This window comes from Mixophyes fleayi, chromosome 1 (genome assembly GCF_038048845.1).
Source record: "Mixophyes fleayi isolate aMixFle1 chromosome 1, aMixFle1.hap1, whole genome shotgun sequence".
NCBI classification, from domain to species: domain Eukaryota; kingdom Metazoa; phylum Chordata; class Amphibia; order Anura; family Limnodynastidae; genus Mixophyes; species Mixophyes fleayi.
In genome coordinates, this window is record NC_134402.1 from 245,614,559 (window position 1) to 245,641,929 (window position 27,371).

At 42.4% G+C, this 27,371-nt stretch overlaps 1 protein-coding gene and 1 long non-coding RNA gene across 4 annotated transcripts in view; one reads left to right on the plus strand and one right to left on the minus strand.

Annotated features, from left to right (window-relative positions):
- LOC142152393 (uncharacterized) overlaps window positions 1–4,120 on the plus strand; it is a 39,547-nt gene extending 35,427 nt beyond the window's left edge. The window contains exon 3 of the long non-coding RNA XR_012691333.1: window positions 3,704–4,120. This is a non-coding gene — a long non-coding RNA (uncharacterized LOC142152393). The remainder of the gene's footprint in view (window positions 1–3,703) is intronic.
- The window catches only part of LOC142152379 (histone-arginine methyltransferase CARM1-like), a 131,822-nt gene that overhangs the window by 10,417 nt on the left and 94,034 nt on the right, over window positions 1–27,371 (minus strand). For all 3 annotated transcript variants that reach the window (XM_075208992.1, XM_075208973.1, XM_075208982.1), the window contains exon 9: window positions 13,769–13,854. In XM_075208992.1, the coding sequence (XP_075065093.1) occupies window positions 13,769–13,854 (86 nt within the window). The remainder of the gene's footprint in view (window positions 1–13,768; window positions 13,855–27,371) is intronic.

Sequence of the window (27,371 nt, forward strand, 5' to 3'; positions counted from 1 at the left end):
AAATCTAGCCCTAAATGTACAGAATATCATGGCCAAATGTGCAATGGAGTGAATATATTGTGAAATTGTTTTGAAACTTTTGCTCACCTACATAAACATAATGATCCTGAATCATTAAGGAAAGTAAGGCAAAAAAATGAGAATCTTTGCACCTCGACAAAACCATGTTGCATTGGAGGGGGAGGTAAATTTAAAATGTGGGGACAGATTTATTGTTGGGGTATAGCGTGTCCTAAATCAATTTTAAATTTCAGTGTAAAAATAAAGCTATCAAGTATTTGTGGGCTACATGAAAAACCAGCCAGTATTTAGCTTTTGTGCAATATAGTAAACTAATATGCACCCCTTGCATTGTAACATGATTTTGTCCAAGAGAAAACTAATTTTTTTGCTTTACTTAATGAATCAAGCCCAAAAACAATAAAATAAACCAATGAATGCAATGTTCTCATTAATGGAGCTCTCCCTACTTAAATTTTACCAAGCTGCTCCTTCACCTTAGTGAAGCTCCAGGAACTGCACCTTGAAGCTCCTTCTCCAGTGGTTGGGTCCCGATTTTGGCTGTTTAAGTTTTAATCAGCCAAAATTTCTGATCATGTGGACCAAAAAGATATTGCAGATTCTGTACTCAAGCATCAACATGCAGGAAATGTTTTTGGGAGAAGATCTTTTACTGTGACACCATTACAAGATAAACTCATAACATGGAGGATAACAAGAAGGAATGTAATATATGCTTTGCACCCAAAGCTCTGATGTGTTTTACGCTAGGTGAGGCTTCTCATCATGCTATAGTTCATATGGAGTTTTCTCCACAATTCTTTAGAATAATCTGTTTTATAAGTAAGTAACTGTCATTGTTGTTTCACCCAAGCATGTTTCAGATAGTCTACAGTCTGTTAGCATACATCTAAACATTTCATTCAGGGTTTTGTTATTCCTTTCAGCAACCCCATTTTTTTCTGGTGTATATGGAACTGTCTTTTGATGCTCTATGTTGTGCTGTCTTAAGAAGTTCTGTAGTTTGTGTCCTGTAAACTCACCTCCTGTAAATTGTCACTTTGCAATATGAGTGTTTTTTTCCCTGAAACTTGTTATCTGGTATTGTTATATAATCCTGTTATTTGCCCAATACTTCATCTTTGTGTAATAGATAAGAAACTGTATATCTTGAATAATCATCTGTAAAAGTCAGTATGTATCTGTTGCCTCCTGGCGTAGGTCCTTTCATAAGGCTACACACGTCACTGTGTTTGAGATCGGATGGTTTTGAGGCTGCTCTTGCTCACTTATGGATTTGTTGCTCTTGCAGCTTATATGCAATAATGTCACCTGATAATTTTCAGGCAAAGCCATCTGTGCCACTTGTGAATCTTTGTGTGCTTAGTCTCACCTGTTCATTTGTGTCATGAAATGATACAAGTCTTCATCTGTTTCGGCTCTGGCTATCAAATTTCTTCCATATAGGATAATACATATGTCTCTTTGGAATTTGATGTTGAGTCATTTACATGCCATACGCCTTACAGACTAGAGTCCGTCTTGCAATCTAGGAATATATAGAACATCCTTTATTGCCGGATTGTTCCTGTTTGCATTGGATCACATTAATAGATTTTGCCCAATTCCTTTAGAGTTGATACTAATTCAATCTGCAAGATGGACCCTTTTGGAAACTCATCCATTGGTCCTCTTTCCATAAAAATTGTTCCTGTTTCTTGCATTTTATCATTTTCTTATTGTGTGATTTTATATCTGTGGTCTTAAGGGCCAGTCCTGTTTTTCACAAAGTCTAGTGATAATTCCACTTTGAGCCTTGTTTCCATGAGATTAGTCAGTGCACTGTATGTGTCAGGTAGTATGGCTGTCTCTTGGCTATGCGTTATGTCCTCATCCATTGACCGGAGTTGTGCACCTGTATGTAGCATTGCATTTATATACTCCTACATGTCCATTCCTTTGCTAAGTCTCATTTGGTATAGTTTACTCAGCAGAAATAGCTTACAGTTTAGACTGGACTTTTCATGCATCTTCGGTAATGCATCCCACATGCTCCTTGTAGTTGTCTCCTGTTTTATGTGAAGTAGTTGGTCATCTTCACCCAATAAACTTTTAGTTGCTTGTGCCTATTTTTTTTCTTATCACATTCTTTGTTATTAACCTCTGTTCTGTCGGTAGTAATAATCTCCCACAAGTCATCTTTGGATAGCAGCATATCAACCTTTCCACAACTGATAGCCGTCATTATGCAGTTTAGCCACTGCTTCTTTAAGTTTTCAGCTGCTGGACATTTTTCTTTATTCTCTTTATAATACAGGACTGGGTTACTCACATGCACTGTGCAAATGACACTGTAATATTGCTTGTATGTGTCTGTTGTGCTGTATGTGGGCAACTGGTAGAAATTTAGAAGTGCAAGTGACTGAAATTTGCTAGTTTTACAATAGTAGGAGAAGTGGCGGCATGGCATACCATGTATACCAGCCCACTTCGACCACTGATCTGGGCCCATAATCTGCATAATCAATAGAATGATACATACATATAGCGCTGCCTTCACGCACACTTGGTGTATATTAGTGGATGGACATGTGTGAGAATGTCCTCCAGACGAGTCTCTACCATCTAAAGTGACACATACAAAAGACAATAATGGTGCAGTGCATCAACAAAATGGCATGAATTGCCAAAAAATAAAGGTTTTCCAGTTAATTCCCGTGTACATATAAATTACTGTGCAGCCGTGTTTTCACTCATTGTGGAAAACCCTTTTGGGTCTGCGCTTACAAGAACATGGGTGTTTATTCGCCCATAATAAGATTGGAGAATGGACCCGATTATTACTTCTGTCTCGATGTCTCGTACTCATGAAAAGATAATGAACAAAAAACAATCTAGCGCATTATCTTTTTTAATGAATAAAATTTTATTCATTAAAAAAGATTGTACATCCATGTTCTTGTAAGCGCAGACCCAAAAGGGTTTGAAAAAGTCGATATGTTTCCTATAGCAACCAATCAGATTCTAGCTAATTTATTTAGTGCATCCTACAAAATGATAGCTAGAATCTGATTAGTTGCTATAGGCAACATCCCCACTTTTTCAAAACCGCAGTTTAGTAAATATACCCCCTAGACTTTTTGTCCATTGGTGTTTTAGCTTGAAAGGTATGCCATTCTTGAGTATCACATGGAAGTGCTTCAGCTGATAAATTTCTGCATTCATCGCTGAAGCGCTCTGAAGTTCTTAACATGTGACCAAGGCTATATATATATATATATATATATATATATATATATATATATATATATATATATCTACTGCCCAAGGCATTCTGAGTGAATATGTTCTCCATGAGTATGTCACAATCTGTGAGGAAGTTATTGGCTGGTATTAGAGCAGCTGAGCAAGGAGGCGCGGAGTCTAAAGCACCACCGGTGTTCACCATGGATCCCCCCCGCAAGGAAGTTTGGGCTTCGCTGCAAGAGGGTGCCCAGGTCGTGGTTCTCCAAGAAAGCCACCAGTTTAGTAACAGAGTGGACAGAGTTTAGTCAATAAATCCAGGTCAGAACCAACCGGGCAGCGAGGTACAAAAAGGAGATCCGAGTCTGCGTTAAAATTGCCATAGTAAGTAATTGAATCTGCCCCATTGTCTCAATGTTTTTTACTGATATCTCTGATTATTTTCCTGTATGTCCCATAGAGATCCAAGGAGAAAAGGAATGGAGATTCTGTACTATATTGAACAGCAACATGCGCCGCTGAACATCGCGGTAATGTCCGTTGGCACCTCACGGCTAATTTAATTTCCCCCCATATAATGCTGTACGCTACTGACACTAAGAAAATGCATAAGTTACTGTTCCTTTTTTCTCAAACTAGGATCTTTCACACATTCATTTTTCCAAAGCACGTTACGTTAGCAACTATATTTTTATTTGTGGCTAATTCACTGAATATCATAAGAGTGAAAAAAAATCTAATCATTCACTTTCTTTGTGGCTCATTAGTCAGACTGGAATACTAGATGCATTTAGTGTAGGTGTGGCACAAAGCCAACTTGTCTTTATATTTGCTCTCATAAATGTCCTCTAATTGAATTTGAAACTATGAATCATGTCCATAAATCATGTTACTTTAGAAACATTAGAATCTTACATTAAAGAATAACATTATCCAGCAATGCAAGGTAAGAATCTCCGGAATCTCTTTTATGACCATATTTTTCATGACCATAATGAAATCTGATGGCACTTGGCACCTGTATTAATAATAAAATGGTCATCTTAACATCAAACGTATTACTTGTCTATTCATACTTTTTATTTCTTTCATCTAGAGCACAGTTAGGGAAGGGCTGGTAAATTTTAGCCCGGAGGGTAAGACTGGAATCAGCAGCCTTTTAGAAACATTTTAAAGGGAAAAAAAATGCAGGTGGCCAAGTGACCCAGCCCAAGGTAGCCCACTATGGGACCAGCCTGGGGCAAATGCCCCACTTCCCCCAGCCTGCCCCTGAGCACAGTAAGCCATTGGCTTCACCTTGAGCTTTATTGGATGTTTACATTTTCTGAACACATATGTTTCTGACATGATTTTCCAATTCAAGATGTTTTTCTGTAGAAAAAGATAGAATAATTACTGGTCCAGAAAAATAGATTAACTCACCTGCGCATGATTAAAGAAATCCTGAAAACATGAACTCTTGGTAGCTCTTGATGGCTGAGTTTGAGCACCTTTGGCCTAATGTACATAGTTGTGACATAAGATACTGCCATTCTTGCAGTGTTTTCTAATAATCCACCATATCTTACATAAAATTGTTGAAATTAAAAAATATTTGGGTATCCACTAGAGATGGGCGGGTCCGGTTCTCCGAGAACCGAACCCACCCGAACTTTGGGTATCCGAGTACCGAGCTGAGCAGCTCGGTACTCTCCCGCCAATTCCGAATCCAAATCGAGGCCGAACGTCATTGTGACGTCGTCGGATCTCGGGACTCGGTTCTCGCGATACTTCAACTTTATAAATACACGCCTCCACAGCAATCCATCGCCATTTGACAGAGGGAGAGAGCAGGGTGTAGTCATAGGCTAATTAGAGCAGGGACAGAGAAAGAATACAATATTGTTCTTGCAATTGCTCTAACCAAAATCGCTAGTGCAGAGAGGAGGATAGAGGTTTATTATTTTTTCTTCATATTTGGCACTCCCCAGCGCTTTTGGGTTGTCCCCCATAATTGTGCATTAATATTTCTGGCTGTCAAAAGTCATATCTGTCAGCAGTATCTACTCAATAAATGTTAGCACTCCTCAGTGTTTTTGGGGTGTCCTCTCTAATTGTGCATTAATATTTCTGGCTGTCAAAAGTCATATCTGTCAGCAGTATCTACTCAATAAATGTTAGCACTCCTCAGTGTTTTTGGGGTGTCCTCTCTAATTGTGCATTAATATTTCTGGCTGTCAAAAGTCATATCTGTCAGCAGTATCTACGCAATGGATTCAAAGCAGTCCACATATGATCTAAATGAGCAACCAGGTTCTGTCACCAGTCCTGATGTTAGTGTTCCCAGTACGTCATCTGGCCAAGGCGATGTCAAACAACAGAGTGTTTTCAAATTAGTGCAAAAAACAAAAACCAAAAAAAAATTTACTGTATTGAAGCGAAAAAGAAGTGTAACTGAGCAAAAGTTAAGTGACGATAAAAAAAAAATTGCAAGCATGCCATTCTACACACGCAGTGGCAAAGAGAGAATGAGGCCTTCACCTTTGGCTATTAGTGGCAGATCCCAAAAAGTTACCCAGGCTACAATTGGTGCACAACTACTGTTACGCGTCAAAGCTGAGCTGCAAGATACCAGTGAGGCATTACAGGAGAATATTTGCTCTGATTCACAAATGACAACAATCCCTGTGGAGAGTCCATCCAACAGTGGGATGTCTAATCGTGAGCATTCTGCTGATGTGTGCCTTAATAGCCCGAGTGTAGCCGGTGATACCCAAATTGAGGATGCCACTTTGGAATTAGAAGAGGATGAGGGGGAGATTTGTGTAGGCGACGAGGGCGCTAACGATGATGTTGATGATTATGATGCAGACAGATACCAAATTGCCTTTCTCAATTTCTATTTATATTCTAGATTATATAACGGCTGAATAGTTTTCTATTTTACTCCTAGTGGAGAGAGGATCTGATGCAGACAGATACCAAACTGGCTTTCTCCATGTCAATTAATATTGTACAGTCTATAAATGGCTGAATTGTTTAGTATTTTATACAAGTGGAGGGGGGCCTAGAGAGACAGAAACCAAACTGGCTTTCTCCATGTCAATTAATATTGTACAGTCTATAATGGCTGAATTTTTTGGTATTTTATACAAGTGGAGGGGGGCCTTGAGAGACAGAAACCAAACTGGCTTTTTCCATTTCTTTACATATTTAACTATAAGTGTAGGGTGTAATATACATTCAAAGACGATGGCTGCATTGCCAATATGCATAGATGGAGAGGAAGACAATCTGTTTTGTGTGTAGAATAGGCCTACCAACGAAGAATTAAACTGTTTTTTTGGATGATTTATTACCTCAACAATTAGATTACTTGTCTCTAAAACAGTTGGAGCACTAAATTGGGTTAATTTAGGCCCAAAAACATGGATTTTCCCAAAAAATAGCAAAACAAAACCAAACAAAACCAAAACCAAAACCAAAACACGCAATGGCGGTTTTGCAAAACCAAAACCAAAACCAAAACACGACGGTAATCCAGATCCAAAACCGAATCCAAAACCAAAACACGGGGGTCAGTGACCATCTCTAGTATCCACATATATATTTCTTTAGTTAACAATAGAATTAAACACAAAAAGCCTAAAACACTACCAAGTCATAACTCATTCCATACATAAATTATTAAATGAACTGGAAAAAATATAGGCACCTTTTAGAAGTAGTTAGAAATAATTATATTGCAGGCAGGTGAATCTCTTTCACTTTAGAACTGAACTCACCTGTGGTGAGTAGCAGGTGCCTGCAATATAAAAATCACTCATTAAAGGAACTTGAATAGATCTCCTGTTTTGTGTCACTGTGGGGGGTATTCAATTGTCAGCAAGTTTGTTATTTTTGACCGTGTTAAGTCATTTTAACAATGTTTTTTATCATTTTCGAGCGGGGTAACTTTACACGCAATTCAATTCCATTTTTAACGCTACGTTTTTTTTTCATGAAATGGTCCTCTCGTGCTCCAATAGAAGGTCTATTGAAAGTATAGGGTGTGCGAGAGGCAGCCGCGTTAAAAGCTATTCAGTTGTTTTTTAACACGGCGGGTAAAACAGGAAAATATGCTGTTTTATCTCGCACCTCCTTGGGGTGTGTTAAAAATAAGAAAACCTCTGAAAAGTATTTGAAATCATGTAAAAATGTGGAAAAAAAGTGAAACTTATGTTTATCACTAATACCTAACTTGTGTAAGTTGATTTTCTTGTGAAAAAATAATGAAATTAAAAAATAAAACAAAATGTTAAAAAAATAAAATCACTAATTATATTTATGTATGTTTTTGGTACAAATATGAATATAGTAATATGTTTTGACAGGGTATAGGTGATTGTATGGTAAAAAATAGTTGAATTAAAAAATATGCTAAAGAAAGTACTGTTATGTAGATATTATCATGTGTAATGCAATCTAATGTATGGAAATGTATGCAAAACCTTTTTTTGTGTTATACATGACCGCGTTAAAACTCCCCTTAACTCCCCTAAAATCTTGCAAACACAATTTTTTACGCACGGGGGCAGCGTTCTCTCTTTTTTAATTGAATTGTACAAGTTTTCCCGCTTCGCTAACTCAAAACGGTCGCTATTGCCGTCAAAAACCTGCGGGAGATTTTTTTTTTTTTTAACACGACGGGGGGGGAAAAACTCGCTAAGAATTGAATACCAGCCTGTGTGTACTGCAATGAGCATGGGGAAAGGAAAGAAAACCAGAGTTGTCTGAAGAGTTTAGACAGAAGATTGTAGTCAAGTATAGACAATCTCAAGACTAGAAATCAGTCTCCTGAGATCTTATTGTTCCAGCTTCCACCATTCAAAATGTTTAATAGGAAGTTTAAGGCCCCTTCCACTGTAGCTAACCTTCCTGGACATGTCCGCAAGAGAAAACATGATTGAAGATTGCAGCCCAGGATTGTTCAAATCCTGGAGAAAGCACCTCAATCAATTGCTAGACAGATTCAAGCTGACCTTCAGACACAAGGTACGACACTTTCAACTCGAACCATCCGTTGCCAACTCAATGAAAGGGGGTTATATGGTACAATGCCCAGGTGGGAGGGAGACATAAGAAAGTCTGAATGGAGTTTGCCAAAACACACCTAAACACACTAAATTTCTTCTGGGAGAATGTCCTGTAGACAGATGAGACCAAATAAGAGCTTTTTGGTGAAACGCATAAACCTTATGTTTACAGAAAGCAAAATGCAGCTCTCAAAGAAAAGAACAGGTTCCCTAAACTAAAATAGGGGGGAGGTTCAGTGATGTTTTGGGTTGCTGTGCTGCATCTGGCTCTGTCTGCCTTGAATCTGTGCAGGGCATCATGCAATCTGCAGATTACCAGGCCATTTTGGAGTGCAATGTTGAACCTAGTGTCAGAAAGTTGAGTCTCTGTCGAAGGTCATGGGTCTTCCAGCAGGACAATGACCCCAAATTCAATGAGTCTAGATCTAAATTTCATAGAACACCTGTGCAGAGATCTGAAAACAGCAGTTGGGATAATGAACTCTTTAATTCTGAGAGTACTGAAGCAGTTTGCAGCAGAAGAGTGGACCAAACTGCCAGCAGAGAGATGCAAAAACAAAGGTAATGTTAATAGTGAGCGAATTAGAGTAACCAAATACTGTTGTTAATTTTAACGTATGTTTAGAGGAAATTTTAGTAGAGTCTTCCTCAACTGATTTGGTCTAATAAACTTTTAAGAACATACATTAAAAGTTTATTTTAGTTTCTCACTTCTCTGCTACTAAACACTATTTTGTATGCTTTTATAGTTTAATGTTTAAAGTTGATGCTGCCCAAGATACAAAATCAAAGAATAGAACAGCTGACACTTCAAAGTTCCCTGCTGGCTTGATTAGACACAGTTTATGCTGTGTATTACAGTCTTTAATGCCAGGGAATTAAAAATTCTGAAACATAACTTTTATTTAACACTTGTGAAAGTTCATAAATACTTTTTTTGCAAACTTAGGGGCACATTTATCATTAATTGGCAAAAGTGAGAAATGGTTATCAATCCTTATCGCAAGGATAAAGATTGAACTATTTCTAAAATTTATTAAAAAGGGAACACAGAAACAGCAGTTCCGAAAAACTGCTGTTTCTGTGATAGAAAAAAATCACACTTACCCCCCTCTTCGGATGCGCTGTCTCGGGATCTCCTCTTCGTTCCTCTTCTTCCTTCAATTGCACATGTGCAGTGCATATGCGCACAAAGTCCCCACACTATCGTTGCAGAGAGAGCGCGCTGAGTGACAGGGAGGGATCATGTGATCCCTCCACACATGCGCTGTCCAGCTCTGCTCTTCGAAGCAGAGCTGACAGCAGTGGATTTCTTCAATTCTGATAATGTACACCAGCTTCAGCTGGCGTACATTATCAAGACAAGTTCCCGAAAAAAATATTTTTTCGGGACTTGTTAGATTGCGGCCAGAGCAGTCACCATTCTTTTGAATGGTGACTGCTCGCAAAAACGATCAGGAGTGCAAAGCAGCAGATATCCATGATATCTGCTGCGATGCACCTTTCATAAATTTGCGGAGGGCACACCGGGACTTTAATTCCACGGTAAGTGTACAATAGTGCACTACCGTGATTTGTTAAATATGCCCCAAAATACCTTCAGCAGCTATTCTTGTGACAGTAGTGAATGAGTTGATAGTGATTCATTTTGCAAGTTCACGCTTGTGTGTTTAGAACTGCACACATTCTATGTTAAGATAAGCAACTTCAAGTATAACATGCTGTCTCCTTGCTAGACACTGGCTTACTCTTGTTCAGAGTAGTTATATTAGAGATAAGAACAATTTTCTAATTGCTTAAGCGCTGAATTTTTTACCGCACAATTATCGATAATTGGTCATATTTTTCCTCAGTGAGATAAGTACCATGTACATAAGGTAGGGGACCATTTATTTTTGAGCATGTAAATGTATGTAAAAATCTAAATCATTGTACTACATGTGCTATATTTCTGTTTTTTGTTGCGTTTAATATGTATTGGACTTAGTGTTTTTTTAAACACTTCTTTTATTTCAGTACATCTGATGTATTTCATTCATTTTTAAACTTTTACATGAATATGTATTTAGTTTGAACAAGAAAACAACGTCCTGTTTTGTCACAGACGTATGTTTAAGAAAATGCAGATTAATATTTGTTAGGATGTGTTTACATAAGCATTTAAATGCATAAAGAAATGCAATGCAGCTTATATGCATTTTTACTTGTGTTTTAACATGCAATAAAAAAAGCATTGCAAATTCCAGTATGTAAATAGCCAAAGAAATGTTGACTGTTTGTCATTATAAATTAAGATACTGCTGGCTATGGTTAAATTAAAGTTTATGTTAATACTGACATAGGCATTCAGACTGAGAAGCATATTCATCCTGCATTTTACATCATTCTTACGAACTGTGGTTGTGTGGGTTTCCCTGAGTGTTCCAGTTCCTCACACGGTCCAAAACATACTGCTAGATTAATTGGTTCCTTACAAAAATGACCCTAGTCTATTTGTGTCTGTGTGGTAAGGAATTTAGACTGTTAGCTCTACAGGTGCAGGGACTTTCTCCTGCAAGTCAGCAAATGTAAACTCCATTTGAAACTACAAAAAGGGACCCAGGGTCCAGAATATATAGAATGTAATACTTCAAAGGAATAGTCTTCATAATTTATACCGGCAACAAAGTCAATGTGTATTTATCATCAGTGAGATAAGATATAAGACATATGTCAAACTGAAATACTAACCCCTTAGAGAAGAATTTAAATTTAATATTGTCCCCAAATTTAATATTGCCCCCCTTAGGATGTAAGCTCGTATGAGCAGGTCCCCCTCCCCTCCTGTCTCCATACCTGTTCTTCCGCTCCGTCTTTACTGCATGTAACTAGCCGGAGTTTCTGAAGTATTGGTACTTTTTGTTCATTGTTCTGTATGGTTTCACCCTTGTATAGTCTACAAGGCTCTCGCCAACTCCACTGCTCCCTACATCTCTAACCTTATCTCTATTCACACTCCCTCCCACTCACTGCGATCGTCCAACGATCGTCGCCTCTCTTCCCCTCTGATTACCTCCTCTCACGCACGTATTCAAGACTTCTCCCGCGCCGCTCCCCTCCATTGGAACAAGCTCCCCCGCTCCATCAGAACTTCCCCTAATCTGTCCTCTTTCAAACGAACATTAAAAACCCACCTTTTCCTTAGAGCCTTCCAGTCTCATGCCTAAACTCCCACCGGTCAGCTACCTCTCTTTCTCATCCCTTCTTCCCTTCTCCCCCTTCCTCCCGTCTCTCCGTCTCATCCATGTGTCTGTCTGTCTTCCTCTCCCTTTAGATTGTTCGCTCCTTTGAGCAGGGCTCTCCTACCTTCTGTTTCCATCACTTTTAACTGCGCTCTCCAGCTACTCAGCTCACCTCCTCTCAGTCCCTCTGCCCTCTGTCTCCTCTCGCTTCTCTCCGCTCTCCTCAGTGACTCTCAACCTGTCATCCGTGCCCATCCTCTAAGGCCATAGTTACCTGCCTGTACTCACTTTTCCCCTCCCTCCCTCTCTTTCATGCTGTGCCTGAGCCCCCAGAGTTATAGTGCTTACTGTTACTTGTACTGTGCTGTTTCACCTGTACTGTGCCATTGTTTGTCCTTGTACGGCGCTACGGATACTTTGTGGCGCCCTATAAATAAAAATTATTAATAATAATAATACTGTTAGTACTGTGTGCGGCGCTGCGGATACCTTGTGGCGCCTAACAAATAAATAATAATAATAATAATAATAATAATAATAATACTATAATCAATATTCATATCTATCTGTGTGTAAATTTGTGACTGGTTGATTGGAGTTAAAATCATATTTCTATGATGCACGGACCAGGGAATATTTTATTTGTAATATTTTATTTTTAAGAACTCTCCACTAGACTGTGTTGCAGGGAAAGTCATAAAAGGCTGTTATAAAACCCCAATAGAATACACAGCCCTCTTTTAGTTATTGCAGAGGAAAGGAGGGGTTGGAGCTGCATGTTTAAAAAGTCCCTGAATGTGAGTTTTTTTATTATGTAACTTCCTCCCTTTCATTTTAAGAAACGTGTTTTATATAAGATTACTGTATGTCATTTTGTTATCTTATTTTATTATATATCTAGCATTGTGGCTATTCTGCCATATTAAATTGCTTTTAATAACATTATGTCTCTGTACTCACAAATGCATGATCATATATAGCCTTAAATAACTGAAACAGAATGTATTATTTGGTTAATGATAAATTTGATTGATATAAACGATTAATTGTAGTGAGATATATATGTAGGGAGAACCTAAGAGCTCCTACAAAGTGCTAAGCTTTGAAATAACTTGGTGGTGGCAGTTTGGAAAAAGACAGTGAGTGTGAAGTAGAATTCTATAATTCTGGTTTTTAATAATCTGTAGACAGAGCAGATAGTCTTGTAGTGTTTAACCCCTTGTTACATACACATCATGAAGGCTTAGGTGAGTGCTGTTATGCTACTAGTCAGGGGCAGGCTGGGCTGTGGGGTAGGGGAGCATCTGCATTTCATTCCCTTTAAAATAGGCTGCTGAGTCAAGTCTTGCCGACCGGGCTAAAATTTGCCAGCCCTCCCCTGCTACTAGTTTCCCATAATCCTAAATGTCCACAATAATACTTTGGTTTTCTACTTCCAGTGTCAACATAAAGGTGATAGATATAGGTACCTTCGAGAACATTACTTGCTTCATCCTCCACTTTCATATATACAAAAAAAAATCTTAGATCCTGAATTTACAACAGTGAAGAAATGCATGAATGGAAATTCTTATTAAAGCTTGGTAAGACTTCTATACATATAGCAGCTCCATTACATTTGTCACATATGCGCTAAGAACTTACGCAGGCAAAAGACGTACATAAAAAAATGTTTTTTGTACAGACCAAATGAAAATGACAAATAAGTAATTAGTCAATCAGAAGTGGCTAGAGAGTGCTGCTGATAGTCATTATCGTCATCATTGCGTATCATACAAGTCTTCCGACACCCGCAAGAGATTTGCCTCATGACAGGCATATCTGCGTATGAATCCATATCTAACTGAGTTACATGAATATGAATATGGCCTTACTGTACTCGGCCTACCAATACACGCCCCTTCCTTCCCCATTCCGCCTTTCCAAATGTAAGGAGACAACACTATACAACTCTTTATGCACATGCGCAGAATGAAAATAAGTATGTGATGAACAAAAAAAACCCCTAGTATACGTCCAACTTTAAATGAGCCTCATTTTAAGTTTAGAAAGTTATTTTGTTCTTGTAAGTTAGGACCAGCTAAGTAAAGTACATAATTCTCACTTAAGTATGGAAGAGCATGACGGCGTGAGACAGAACCTTAATGGAATCCTTGTTTGTGGCATCTCACATCATTAGTAAATCACTTTCATTATGTATGTGCACAGCAGTTTAACAGAAACAGAATGTGAGAATTCATTCACACTAACCTGTGTAAATCCTCTTCTTTACCATCAATAAAATTTACAGTGTATTTTACTGTTCGAGCCATCAATATTCTTATATCAAACGTGTCCTAGAAAGACAGATGGAAGGCATTTGTATTAGTTTTTTTCAACTGCATCTTTTCATAGGGTTCGCCACACATTTATCCCCTCCCCATTCATTATATTCACTTCCTATAGGTACACTAAAGCCAAAACATCTAAACATATGTAAAACAGCACACAGGAAGTGTTGGCTGACCCTTTTCTATGAATCATAGCTCTTACATTAGGTAATTAAGAGCTCAGGGGCGGACGCAGGGAGGGTTTCTGGTTCTCCAGAACCCCTCCCCTCCGCGAAGAACGGAGGCTAAACAGTGCCCCTACATAGCAGCACTTTACTGTACAGCAGCCGCGGCGCTGTCAAAGAAGTGTTCGCGGCGGTGCTGTATTGTACTACAATACAGCACCGCCGCGGACGCTTCTTTGACAGTTATGGATCTACAGTGTCCCAACTAAATGCAATGAGATAAACCAATGGGTTTATTAGTGCACGCTTAATTATCAATCATCATTTTATTAACAGTTATTTATATAGTGTCAACATATTATGCAGCACTTTACAGAGAAAGTTTGTAATTATTCACATAAGTCCCTGCCTGGTTGTCGAACAGAAGGGCCAGGAAGATCATCAGTTGGAAAGGGGGCAGATTGAACTTCTTATCATTGATTAACCAACCGTGAGTCTCTAAATCCTGGGCTGTCTCCCAAGTATGGGACTGATGGAAGGCCAAGGAGTTAGTCTTGAACAGCCGATTATCAAGGTACGGCTTCACCATCACCCCTCTGAATCTGAGAAGGGTCCTGTGTCTTGTGCTCTGTGCTTCTAAGGGCATAGTTATTTCCCCATTATTCCCAAGTGTTTAAAAAATAAAAAAAAAGTTATAAAAAAAATACAAAAAACTAATTAAAATTTTTTTTAATTACAACAAAATTTGCAAAACCAATCCTGCAGTATAATCCCATTGGTACTGCAATATTACCAAGTTCACACATTCTGCAGTTTCTTGTGCTACATATAATGGAGACCAAAATTTGGAGGATAAAGTAGGGAAAGATCCAGACACACTTCCTCCTAATGCTGAAGCTGCTGCCACTAGTCATGACATAGACGATGAAATGCCATCAACGTCGTCTTCCAAGCCCGATGCCCAATCTCCTAGTACAGGGCATGTAAAATCCAAAAAGCCCAAGTTAAGTAAAAGTAGCAAAAAGAGAAACTTAAAATCATCTGCGGAGAAACGTAAAGTTGCCAATATGCCATTTACGACACGGAGTGGCAAGGAACGGCTTAGACCCTGGCCCGTGTTCATGACTAGTGGTTCAGCTTCACCCAAGGATCTTAGCCCTCCTCCTCCTCCCCCCCTACATAAAATTGAAGAGAGTTATGCTGTCAGCAACAAAACAGCAAACAACTCTGCCTTCTAAAGAGAAATTATCACAAATCCTCAAGGCGAGTCCAAGGGTGTTGGTGGTTGTCAAGCCTGACCTTCCCATCACTGTACGGGAAGAGGTGGCTCAGGAGGAGGCTATTGATGATGTAGCTGGCGCTGTGGAGGAACTTGATGATGAGGATGGTGATGTGGTTATTGTAAATGAGGCACCAGGGGGGGAAACAGCTGATGTCCATGGGATGAAAAAGCCCATCGTCATGCCTGGTCAGAAGACCAAAAAATGCACCTCTTCGGTCTGGAGTTATTTTTATCCAAATCCGGACAACCAATGTATGGCCATATGTAGCTTATGTAAAGCTGCAATAAGCAGGGGTAAGGATCTTGCCCACCTAGGGACATCCTCCCTTATACGTCACCTGATTAACCTTCATAGTTCAGTGGTTAGTTCAGGAACTGGGGCTAGGACCGTCATCAGTACAGGGACACCTAAATCCCGTGGTCCAGTTGGATACACACCAGCAACACCCTCCTCGTCAACTTCCTCCACGATCTCCATCAGATTTAGTCCTGCAGCCCAAGTCAGCAGCCAGACTGAGTCCTCTTCATTACGGGATTCATCCGAGGAATCCTGCAGCAGTACGCCTACTACTGCCACTGCTGCTGTTGCTGCTGTTAGTCGGTCATCTTCCCAGAGGGAAAGTCGAAAGACCGCTAAGTCTTTCACAAAACAATTGACCGTCCAACAGTCGTTTGCCATGACCACAAAATACGATAGTAGTCACCCTATTGCAAAGCGTATAACTGCGGCTGTAACGGCAATGTTGGTGTTAGACGTGCACCCGGTGTCCGCCATCAGTGGAGTGGGATTTAGAGGGTTGATGGAGGTATTGTGTCCCCGGTACCAAATCCCGTCGAGATTCCACTTCACTAGGCAGGCGATACCAAAGATGTACAGAGAAGTACGATCAAGTGTCCTCAGTGCTCTAAAAAATGCGGTTGTACCCACTGTCCACTTAACCACGGACATGTGGACAAGTGGTTCTGGGCAAACGAAGGACTATATGACTGTGACAGCCCACTGGGTAGATGCATCCCCTTCCGCAGCAACAGCTGCATCAGTAGCAGCATCTACAAAATGGCTGCTCGTGCAAAGGCAGGCAACATTGTGTATTACAGGCTTTAATAAGAGGCACAACGCTGACAACATATTAGAGAAACTGAGGGAAATTATCTCCCAGTGGCTTACCCCACTTAGACTCTCATGGGGATTTGTGGTGTCAGACAATGCCAGTAACATTGTGTGGGCATTTAATATGGGCAATTTCCAGCACGTCCCATGTTTTGCCCACACCATTAATTTGGTGGTGCAGCATTACCTCAAGAGTGACAGGGGTGTGCAGGACATGCTTGCGGTGCGCGCAAAATTGCTGGACACTTTCGGCATTCTGCCAGTGCCTACCGCAGACTAGAGGCACATCAAAAAACCATGAACCTGCCCTGCCATGACCTCAAACAAGAGGTTGTGACGCGCTGGAACTCCATCCTCTATATGCTGCAGAGGATGGAGGAGCAGCAAAAGGCCATTCAGGTCTACACAGCCACCTACGACATAGGCAAAGGAGTGGGGATGCGCCTGAGTCAAGCACAGTGGAGACGGATTTCCGTGTTGTGCAAGGTTCTCCAGCCATTTGAACTTGCCACACGAGAAGTCAGTTCCGACACTGCCAGCTTGAGTCAGGTGATTCCCCTGATCAGGCTGTTGCAGAAGCAGCTGGAGAAAGTGAGGTAGGAGCTGGTAAACCATTGCGATTACACCAAGCATGTAGCTCTTGTGGATGTAGCCCTTCGTACGCTTTGCCAGGATCCAAGGGTGGTCACTCTTTTAAAGTCAGAGGAATACATTCTGGCCACCGTGCTCGATCCTCGGTTTAAAGCGTATATTGTGTCTCTGTTTCCGGCGGACACAAGTCTACAGCGGTGCAAAGACCTGCTGGTCAGGAGATTGTCCTCTGAAGAGGACCGTGACATGCCAACAGCACCACCCTCATTTTCTTCCACATCTATGGCTGCGAGGAAAAAGCTCAGTTTTTCTAAAAGTTCCGCTAGCGGGGATGCTGATAACATCTGGTCCGGACTGAAGGACCTGCCAACCATTGCAGACATGTCTACTGTCGCTGCATTGGATGCTGTCACAATTGAAAAAATGGTGGAGGATTATTTTGCTGACACCATCCAAATAGACATGTTAGACAGTCCATATTGTTACTGGCAGGAAAAAAAGGCAGTTTGGAAGCCCCTGTACAAACTGGCTCTATTTTACCTGAGTTTTCCCCCCTCCAGTGTGTACTAGTGCAGCGGGGAACCTGGTCAGTGAGCGGCGAAGGAGGTTGCTTCCTCACAACGTTGAAAAAATGATGTTTATAAAAATTAATAATCAATTCCTCAATGAAGTACAGCACTGCCCCCCAGATAGTACAGAGGGACCTGTGGTTGTGGAGTCCAGCGGGGACGAATTGATAATGTGTGAGGAGGAGGAAGTACACACTGTAGGGGGAGAGGAATCAGAGGTTGAGGATGAGGACGACATCTTTCCTCAGTAGAGCCTGTTTAGTTTGTACAGGGAGAGATGAATTGTTTTTTTGGTGTGGGGGCCCAAACAAACCAATCATTTCAGTCACAGTTGTTTGGTAGGCCCCGTCGCTGAAATGATTGGTTTGTTAAAGTGTGCATGTCCTATTTCAACAACATAAGGGTGGGTGGGAGGGCCCAAGGACAATTCCATCTTGCAACTCTTTTTTTGGCATTATGTGACCATTCAACAGTCGTTTGCCATGTTCAAAAAGTAAAAGAAAATGTCAACAAATTCAAAAAATTAAATCAAAAGTTAAATGCCCTGTCATTATTTAAAACAAGAGGTATTGACGTGCTAGAATTGGTGTAGTGTTAATATGTTATAAACACTACACTTGGAAGTTGGAGGAGGTATTGTGGCCCCGGTACCAAATTTAGTACCGGGGCCACCCCACTACGCAGTCCAGATACTTGTTTGGTGGAATTCTGACCAGTTGAGGTTGTATTTATTATATTGTGGCCCCGGTATCAAATTGGGTACTGGGGCCACCCCACTACGCAGTCCAGAAACTTTTTTGGGGGAATTCAGACCCGTGGAGGGTTTTTTAATTATATTGTGGTGACCACTCCTCTACGCAGTCCAGGTACATTTTTTGGTGCGATTCATACAGGTTCAGGGTTTTTAAATTATATTGTGGTGACCACTCCTCTACGCAGTCCAGGTACATTATTTGGTGCGATTCATACCAGTTCAGGGTTTTTAAATTATATTGTGGTGACCACTCCTCTACGCAGTCCAGGTACATTTTTTGGTGCGATTCAGACCAGTTGATGGTTTTCTTATTATATTGTGGTGACCACTCCTCTACGCAGTCCAGGTACATTATTTGGTGGGTGCGATTCAGACCAGTTGATGGTTTTCTTATTATATTGTGGTGACCACTCCTCTACGCAGTCCAGGTACATTATTTGGTGCGATTCATACCAGTTCAGGGTTTTTAAATTATATTGTGGTGACCACTCCTCTACGCAGTCCAGGTACATTTTTTGGTGTGATTCAGACCAGTTGATGGTTTTCTTATTATATTGTGGTGACCACTCCTCTACGCAGTCCAGGTACATTATTTGGTGCAATTCATACCAGTTCATGGTTTTTAAATTATATTGCGGTGACCACTCCTCTACGCAGTCCAGGTACATTTTTTGGTGCGAATCATACAAGTTCAGGGTTTTTAAATTATATTGTGGTGACCACTCCTCTACGCAGTCCAGGTACATTATTTGGTGCGATTCATACCAGCTCAGGGTTTTTAAATTATATTGTGACTACTGCTCTACGCAGTCCAGGTACATTTTTTGGTGCGATTCAGACCAGTTGATGGTTTTCTTATTATATTGTGGTGACCACTCCTCTACGCAGTCCAGGTACATTTTTTGGTGCGAATCATACAAGTTCAGGGTTTTTAAATTATATTGTGGTGACCACTCCTCTATGCAGTCCAGGTACATTTTTTGGTGCGAATCATACAAGTTCAGGGTTTTTAAATTATATTGTGGTGACCACTCCTCTACGCAGTCCAGGTACATTATTTGGTGCGATTCAGACCAGTTGATGGTTTTCTTATTATATTGTGGTGACCACTCCTCTACGCAGTCCAGGTACATTATTTGGTGCGATTCATACCAGTTCAGGGTTTTTAAATTATATTGTGGTGACCACTCCTCTACGCAGTCCAGGTACATTTTTTGGTGCGATTCAGACCAGTTGATGGTTTTTGTCACGGGCACTAGGAGTCTTTACCCAGGGATCACCAGGTGATAGGCTTACCAGAGCAGTATAGGTGGTAATATGGTACTCTGGTAGCAGGGTGATCACGGAACAGGAAATAGCAGATGATGAGATGCTCAGGAAAGTCTATGACTAGCAGCACTGGCAATATGGAGGTAGTAATACACGAGGAACTGTATGGACAAAGGACACGTGAAGGTAGTCAGTGGTCTGCGGTAGCAAGTTGTACCACTGCTATAGTGAGGAGGAATGTCCAACAGAAACGAGGAGGTGATGAGAGTCAGCGGTCTGCGGATAGCAAGTTGTACCGCTGTCTGAGTGAAGGAATGGAATCCAAGTGGAGGTATCCGGGGAGTCAGTGGTCTGCGTTAGCAAGTTGTACCACTGCTATGTGAGAGGATACTGGAACAGGTGAAACTGTAAACAGGAGTCAGTGGTCTGCCACTAGCAAGTTGTACTACTGAATATATATGTGAGGAGGTGCACGGGGAGAGACTGCAACACAATATATACACGGGCACCTTGACTTTGATCCACAGTAATATGCACAATATAAATGTATAAATGACTGAACCACACTGCCAATATAGAAAGTCTCTTGAAGTAATCCGGCATGAGATAACACAGTCAATGATGGCAGTAGAGTCAGCAGATAGTACACTCCAGAGGAGAACCAACACAGTCAATGATGGCAATAGACTCAGCGGATAGTACACTCCAGAGGAGAACCAACACAGTCCAGCAAGGTATGCAATACACAGCACAGTCAATGGGAAGTATGCATACCGTGGTTCAGGAGAAGGCAGTCAGACAGGAGTGCAGAGATACCTGAAGGGCAGGAGGCCAGCAGGATACAAGTCCCTGGATGGGTGAAGCAGGGGTCTAGCAGGTGCAGCGCACAGGTAGGTAGACCAGCAGGGAACACAGGAAGGCGTGGAGAGCGGATCAGCAGTAGATGGATGAGTAGCGCTGAGAAGTAACAGCAGCGGGTCTCTGCGGGAACACGGAGGTAACCAATAGCAACCAGCAGGTGCAGTAACGATGGGACCCGGGAGAGCAGAGTTGAACAGGCACGGTTGATCACGGAGAATAGCGGGTAGCAATAGTGGAGGCAGACTCAAGGAAACACGGGAGCGTTGACAAGGACTGAAGACTGAAGCGCACAGAGGCAGCGGATAGGAATCAGCTAAACAGTCACGATGAAACACAGACGGGTTGCAGGTTGAAGACTGTAGTGCACGGAGGCAGCGGATAGGAATCAGCTAGCAGTCACGATGATGAAACACAGACGAGTTGCAGGTTGAAGCCTGTAGTGCACGGAGGCAGCGGATAGGAATCAGCTGGCAGTCACAATCATGAACAGGTGAGTGGATGTGGTTGAAGCCTGTAATGCACGGAGGCAGCGGATAGGCATCAGCTAACAGTCCCAATGATACATGGTAGAGTTGAAGTGATTAGAAGACTGTAGTGCACGGAGGCAGCGGATAGGAATCAGCTCACAGTCACGATGATATAGTAGATGGTAGAAGTGGTATGGGAACCACAGTAGCAGAAGTGGTTTGGAAACCACAGAGGTAGAAGTGGTTTGGAAACCACAGGAATCAGCAGGGCTGAATGAACAAGGAAACACAGGAACACCTTCAGAGACTCATGGGGAATGAGACTCCAAGATCAGGCAATGTGGTGATGACCACAGGTGCTTAATATAGGGAGGTTGCCTGATCTGCCAATTAAGTTAAAGGAACATACACCGGAGGTATAGAAAGGGCTGCGCATGCGCAGTCCCTCAGGATGGAGGACGGCCACGGTTCCTAAATGTCCGGGAAGAAGCACTCACAGTCCGGTGAGTGACAGTACCCCCCCTTTTAAAGGTGGGCACAGAACGCCTGGAACCGGGCTTGTCCGGATTTTTGGAATAAAACTTCTTCAGAAGGGCAGGAGCATTAAGATCTTCAGCTTTGATCCATGAACGCTCTTCAGGACCAAAGCCCTTCCAATGAACGAGGAAACGGAGGACTCCTCGCGAAATTTTTGCATCCAATACCTCAGTAATCTCGAAATCCTCCTCCTGATGAACTTGAACTGGCTGCGGTGCTGAGGGAGGAGTCGAGAAACGGTTGATGATGAGAGGTTTGAGCAAGGACACATGGAAGGCATTGGAAATCCGAAGATTCTTAGGAAGAAGAAGTTTAACACATACTGGATTGATAACTTGAATGATCCTATATGGACCAATAAAACGAGGGGCGAATTTCATAGATGGAACCTTCAAACGAATATTTTTGGTAGATAACCAGACACGATCTCCAATTTTTAGTGGTGGAATAGCCCGCCTCTTCTTATCTGCGAAAGACTTATATTTATTAGATGTCTTCTTTAAACAGGTTTTGACCTGAGACCAGATATTTTTGAAGGTTTGACAAGCAGTCTCCACAGCAGGAACTTGGGTGGGCGGGAGGGCAGGAAATTCCGGAAAAGACGGATGGTGACCGTAGACCACAAAGAATGGAGTTTTAGATGATGACTCATGGTACATGTTGTTATGGGCGAATTCAGCCCAAGGGAGCAATTCTACCCAGTTGTCTTGGTTGGCTGAAGAGAACATCCTAATAAAAGTCTCAAGATCTTGATTGACTCGTTCCGTTTGTCCGTTAGATTGCGGATGGTAAGACGATGAGAGTGCTAATCGTATGCCCAAGGTTTTACAAAGGGCCCGCCAGAATCTGGAAACGAATTGTACTCCTCTATCTGACACAATCTCAGACGGACATCCATGGATGCGGAAGATTTCTTTAATGAAATGTTCAGCCAGAGTAGACGAGGAAGGTAAACCGGACAGAGGGACGAAATGAGCCATCTTCGAAAATCTGTCTACCACTACCCAAATAGTATTGTGATTCTTACTTGGTGGCAAATCAGTAACGAAATCCATACTAATATGGGTCCAAGGCTTGGACGGAATGGGTAGTGGTCGCAGCAACCCTGCTGGAGTTCTGCGGGAGGATTTGAACTGAGAACATAAATCACAGGAAGCAATAAACTCTTTGACGTCTCTCCTCATTGAAGGCCACCAGTAACTACGAGAGAGAATCTCAAAGGTCTTATGTTCACCGGCGTGTCCAGAAAAACGAGAGGCATGGAACCACGAAAGGATTTTCCTCCTCAGAGTAGGAGGCACGAGGGTTTTCCCAAATGGTAGCATTTTGGTGGATGAAGCAGCCAGAGAAATACATTTGGGGTCTAGAATAGCATGGTTGGGAACCTCTTCTACATCAGAGGACGTCACAAAAGCTCGAGATAGAGCGTCAGCTTTCTTGTTCTTAGCAGCTGGTTTGAAGGTTATAATTAATTCAAAACGGGAAAAGAAAAGAGACCATCTTGCTTGACGAGGGTTCAAGCATTGAGCAGATTGCAAATATGACAAGTTCTTATGATCCGTGAAGATCGTCACCGGATGGCGAGCTCCTTCCAACAAGTATCTCCATTCCTCTAATGCAGCTTTGATGGCCAGCAACTCCTTGTCCCCGATAGTATAGTTTTTCTCTGCGGGCAGAAGACCCCGAGAGTAGAAGGCACAAGGATGTAATTTTTGTTGCTCCGAGCGTTGGGAGAGAATAGCTCCTAAGCCCACATTAGAGGCATCTACTTCTAGGAAGAAGGGGAGTGTCACATCAGGTTGTCGCAGAATGGGAGCAGACGAGAAGGACTCTTTGAGGATTTGAAAGGCTTGGAGAGCCTCAGATGACCATTGCTTAGTATTAGCCCCTTTCCGAGTTAAGGCCACAATGGGAGATGCAATGGATGAGAAGTCTTGAATGAAGCGTCTATAGTAATTGGCAAAACCTAAAAAACGCTGGATGGCACGAAGAGTAGTTGGCTGAGGCCAATGTAGTACAGCATTTACTTTGTCTGGATCCATCTTCAGGCCAACTCCGGAAACTATATACCCCAAGAATGGAATCTGGGGTAACTCGAATGAACATTTTTCCAATTTACAGAACAATGAGTTTTTCCGTAGTCTGGAGAGGACCTCTGCCACATGTTGGTGATGAGAAGGCAGGTCCTGTGAGAAGATCAATATGTCGTCCAGGTAGACAACGACACATACATATAATAAGTCCCGAAAGATCTCATTGATGAAACCCTGGAAAACCGCGGGGGCATTACACAGCCCGAAGGGCATTACTAAATATTCGTAATGCCCATCTCTGGTGTTAAACGCGGTCTTCCATTCGTCACCGGAACGGATTCTAATTAAATTGTAGGCACCACGAAGATCCAACTTAGTAAATATCCGAGCTCCCTTGATGCGATCAAATAGCTCAGTGATCAGCGGAATGGGATACCGATTCTTGATAGTAATGGCGTTGAGTCCACGAAAATCTATACAAGGGCGTAATGATCCATCCTTCTTTTTGACGAAGAAGAACCCAGCTCCAGCGGGAGAGGTGGAAGGTCGAATGAACCCACGCTGGAGATTCTCCTGTATGTACTCAGATGTGGCTTGAGTTTCAGGTAACGAGAGAGGATAGACCCGACCCCTGGGAGGAGTCTTGCCAGGTAGAAGGTCGATCGGACAATCCCAAGAACGATGAGGAGGAAGACGTTCAGACTGAGCTTTATCAAACACATCGGCAAATGAAGCATACTGAGGAGGGAGTCCCGGGGAGGAAGATGAGATGGAAGATTGCTGTACTTTAAGAGGAATAACTTGAGAGAGACAACGATGGTGACATTCAGGCCCCCAAGACGTAACTTGAGGGGTGCGCCAGTCAATCTGGGGAGAGTGACATTGAAGCCATGGAAGGCCTAAGACAATCGGACTTGTCGTAACAGGAAGAATTAAAAACGAAATTTCTTCATGGTGTAGTACACCAATCTGAAGGGTTACTGGAGACGTACTCTGGGTGATGAGACCATTGATGAGACGTGATCCATCTATAGCCGTCACAGTAATGGGTGTTTTTAAAGTGATCACTGGTAGGGACCATTGATTCACTAGTGATTTAGAAATGAAGTTTCCTGCTGCTCCGGAATCAATCAATGCCTGTGACTCAAAGGATTTGGTAGCAAAGGAAATCGTAACATCGAAAGCGCAGACTTTAGATTTCATAGACAATGGAGAGGACTCCAGGGACCCTAACTTCACCTCTCCAGAACTAGTTAGGGCCTGGCATTTCCCGATTTCTTAGGGCAAGAACTGAGCATATGTGTGGAATCAGCACAATAGATACAGAGTCTATTCTTTACTCTTCGTTTCCTCTCTTCTAAAGATAATTTGGAACGTCCTATCTCCATGGGAATCACAGAAGGTGAAACTGGACGAAATTGAGGGTTTAAACGAAGAGGTGCTTTAGCAGAAGTTGTTTTCTCAGATTCTCTTTCACGAAATCTCATGTCTACACGATGGCAAAGAGAGATCAAATCTTCTAGTGACGAAGGAAGCTCTTGGGTAGTCAGTGCATCTTTAATTTTATCGGAGAGCCCCTGCCAGAAGGCGGCAACTAATGCTTCAGTGTTCCACTGAAGTTCAGAGGCTAAGATCCTAAATTGAATGACATACTGTCCTACTGTATGGGAGCCTTGTCGCAAACGAAGAATGCTGGAAGCAGCGGAGGTCACACGACCTGGTTCATCGAACACACTTCGGAACGTGGAAATGAATTTGGCACTATCTTGTAGAATTGGATCGTTTCTTTCCCACAGAGGGGAGGCCCAAGCCAGGGCTTGTCCAGAAAACAATGAGATAAGATAGGCCACTCTGGAACGATGGGTAGAAAAATTTTGAGGTTGGAGTTCAAAATGGACTGAACATTGGTTAAGGAAACCTCTACAAGTTTTGGGGTCCCCGTCATATTTTGACGGAGTAGGCAGGTGAAGCGTAGGAGCTGTAGACACCTGGGATGGCACTGGGGAAACGGAGGAAAGCACAGGAGCTTCAATACTAGCTGTAACAGTCTGTCCAGATGTTCCTTGGGAGGTTAACGATTGGTAACATTGAAGTAACAGCTGTTGGCGAGCATCCTGTTGCTCCACACGGCTGACCAGATGCTGCAGCATCTCTTTAGCAGTAGGTTCCGTATCTGGGTCTGTCATGGCCTGATCTTACTGTCACGGGCACTAGGAGTCTTTACCCAGGGATCACCAGGTGATAGGCTTACCAGAGCAGTATAGGTGGTAATATGGTACTCTGGTAGCAGGGTGATCACGGAACAGGAAATAGCAGATGATGAGATGCTCAGGAAAGTCTATGACTAGCAGCACTGGCAATATGGAGGTAGTAATACACGAGGAACTGTATGGACAAAGGACACGTGAAGGTAGTCAGTGGTCTGCGGTAGCAAGTTGTACCACTGCTATAGTGAGGAGGAATGTCCAACAGAAACGAGGAGGTGATGAGAGTCAGCGGTCTGCGGATAGCAAGTTGTACCGCTGTCTGAGTGAAGGAATGGAATCCAAGTGGAGGTATCCGGGGAGTCAGTGGTCTGCGTTAGCAAGTTGTACCACTGCTATGTGAGAGGATACTGGAACAGGTGAAACTGTAAACAGGAGTCAGTGGTCTGCCACTAGCAAGTTGTACTACTGAATATATATGTGAGGAGGTGCACGGGGAGAGACTGCAACACAATATATACACGGGCACCTTGACTTTGATCCACAGTAATATGCACAATATAAATGTATAAATGACTGAACCACACTGCCAATATAGAAAGTCTCTTGAAGTAATCCGGCATGAGATAACACAGTCAATGATGGCAGTAGAGTCAGCAGATAGTACACTCCAGAGGAGAACCAACACAGTCAATGATGGCAATAGACTCAGCGGATAGTACACTCCAGAGGAGAACCAACACAGTCCAGCAAGGTATGCAATACACAGCACAGTCAATGGGAAGTATGCATACCGTGGTTCAGGAGAAGGCAGTCAGACAGGAGTGCAGAGATACCTGAAGGGCAGGAGGCCAGCAGGATACAAGTCCCTGGATGGGTGAAGCAGGGGTCTAGCAGGTGCAGCGCACAGGTAGGTAGACCAGCAGGGAACACAGGAAGGCGTGGAGAGCGGATCAGCAGTAGATGGATGAGTAGCGCTGAGAAGTAACAGCAGCGGGTCTCTGCGGGAACACGGAGGTAACCAATAGCAACCAGCAGGTGCAGTAACGATGGGACCCGGGAGAGCAGAGTTGAACAGGCACGGTTGATCACGGAGAATAGCGGGTAGCAATAGTGGAGGCAGACTCAAGGAAACACGGGAGCGTTGACAAGGACTGAAGACTGAAGCGCACAGAGGCAGCGGATAGGAATCAGCTAAACAGTCACGATGAAACACAGACGGGTTGCAGGTTGAAGACTGTAGTGCACGGAGGCAGCGGATAGGAATCAGCTAGCAGTCACGATGATGAAACACAGACGAGTTGCAGGTTGAAGCCTGTAGTGCACGGAGGCAGCGGATAGGAATCAGCTGGCAGTCACAATCATGAACAGGTGAGTGGATGTGGTTGAAGCCTGTAATGCACGGAGGCAGCGGATAGGCATCAGCTAACAGTCCCAATGATACATGGTAGAGTTGAAGTGATTAGAAGACTGTAGTGCACGGAGGCAGCGGATAGGAATCAGCTCACAGTCACGATGATATAGTAGATGGTAGAAGTGGTATGGGAACCACAGTAGCAGAAGTGGTTTGGAAACCACAGAGGTAGAAGTGGTTTGGAAACCACAGGAATCAGCAGGGCTGAATGAACAAGGAAACACAGGAACACCTTCAGAGACTCATGGGGAATGAGACTCCAAGATC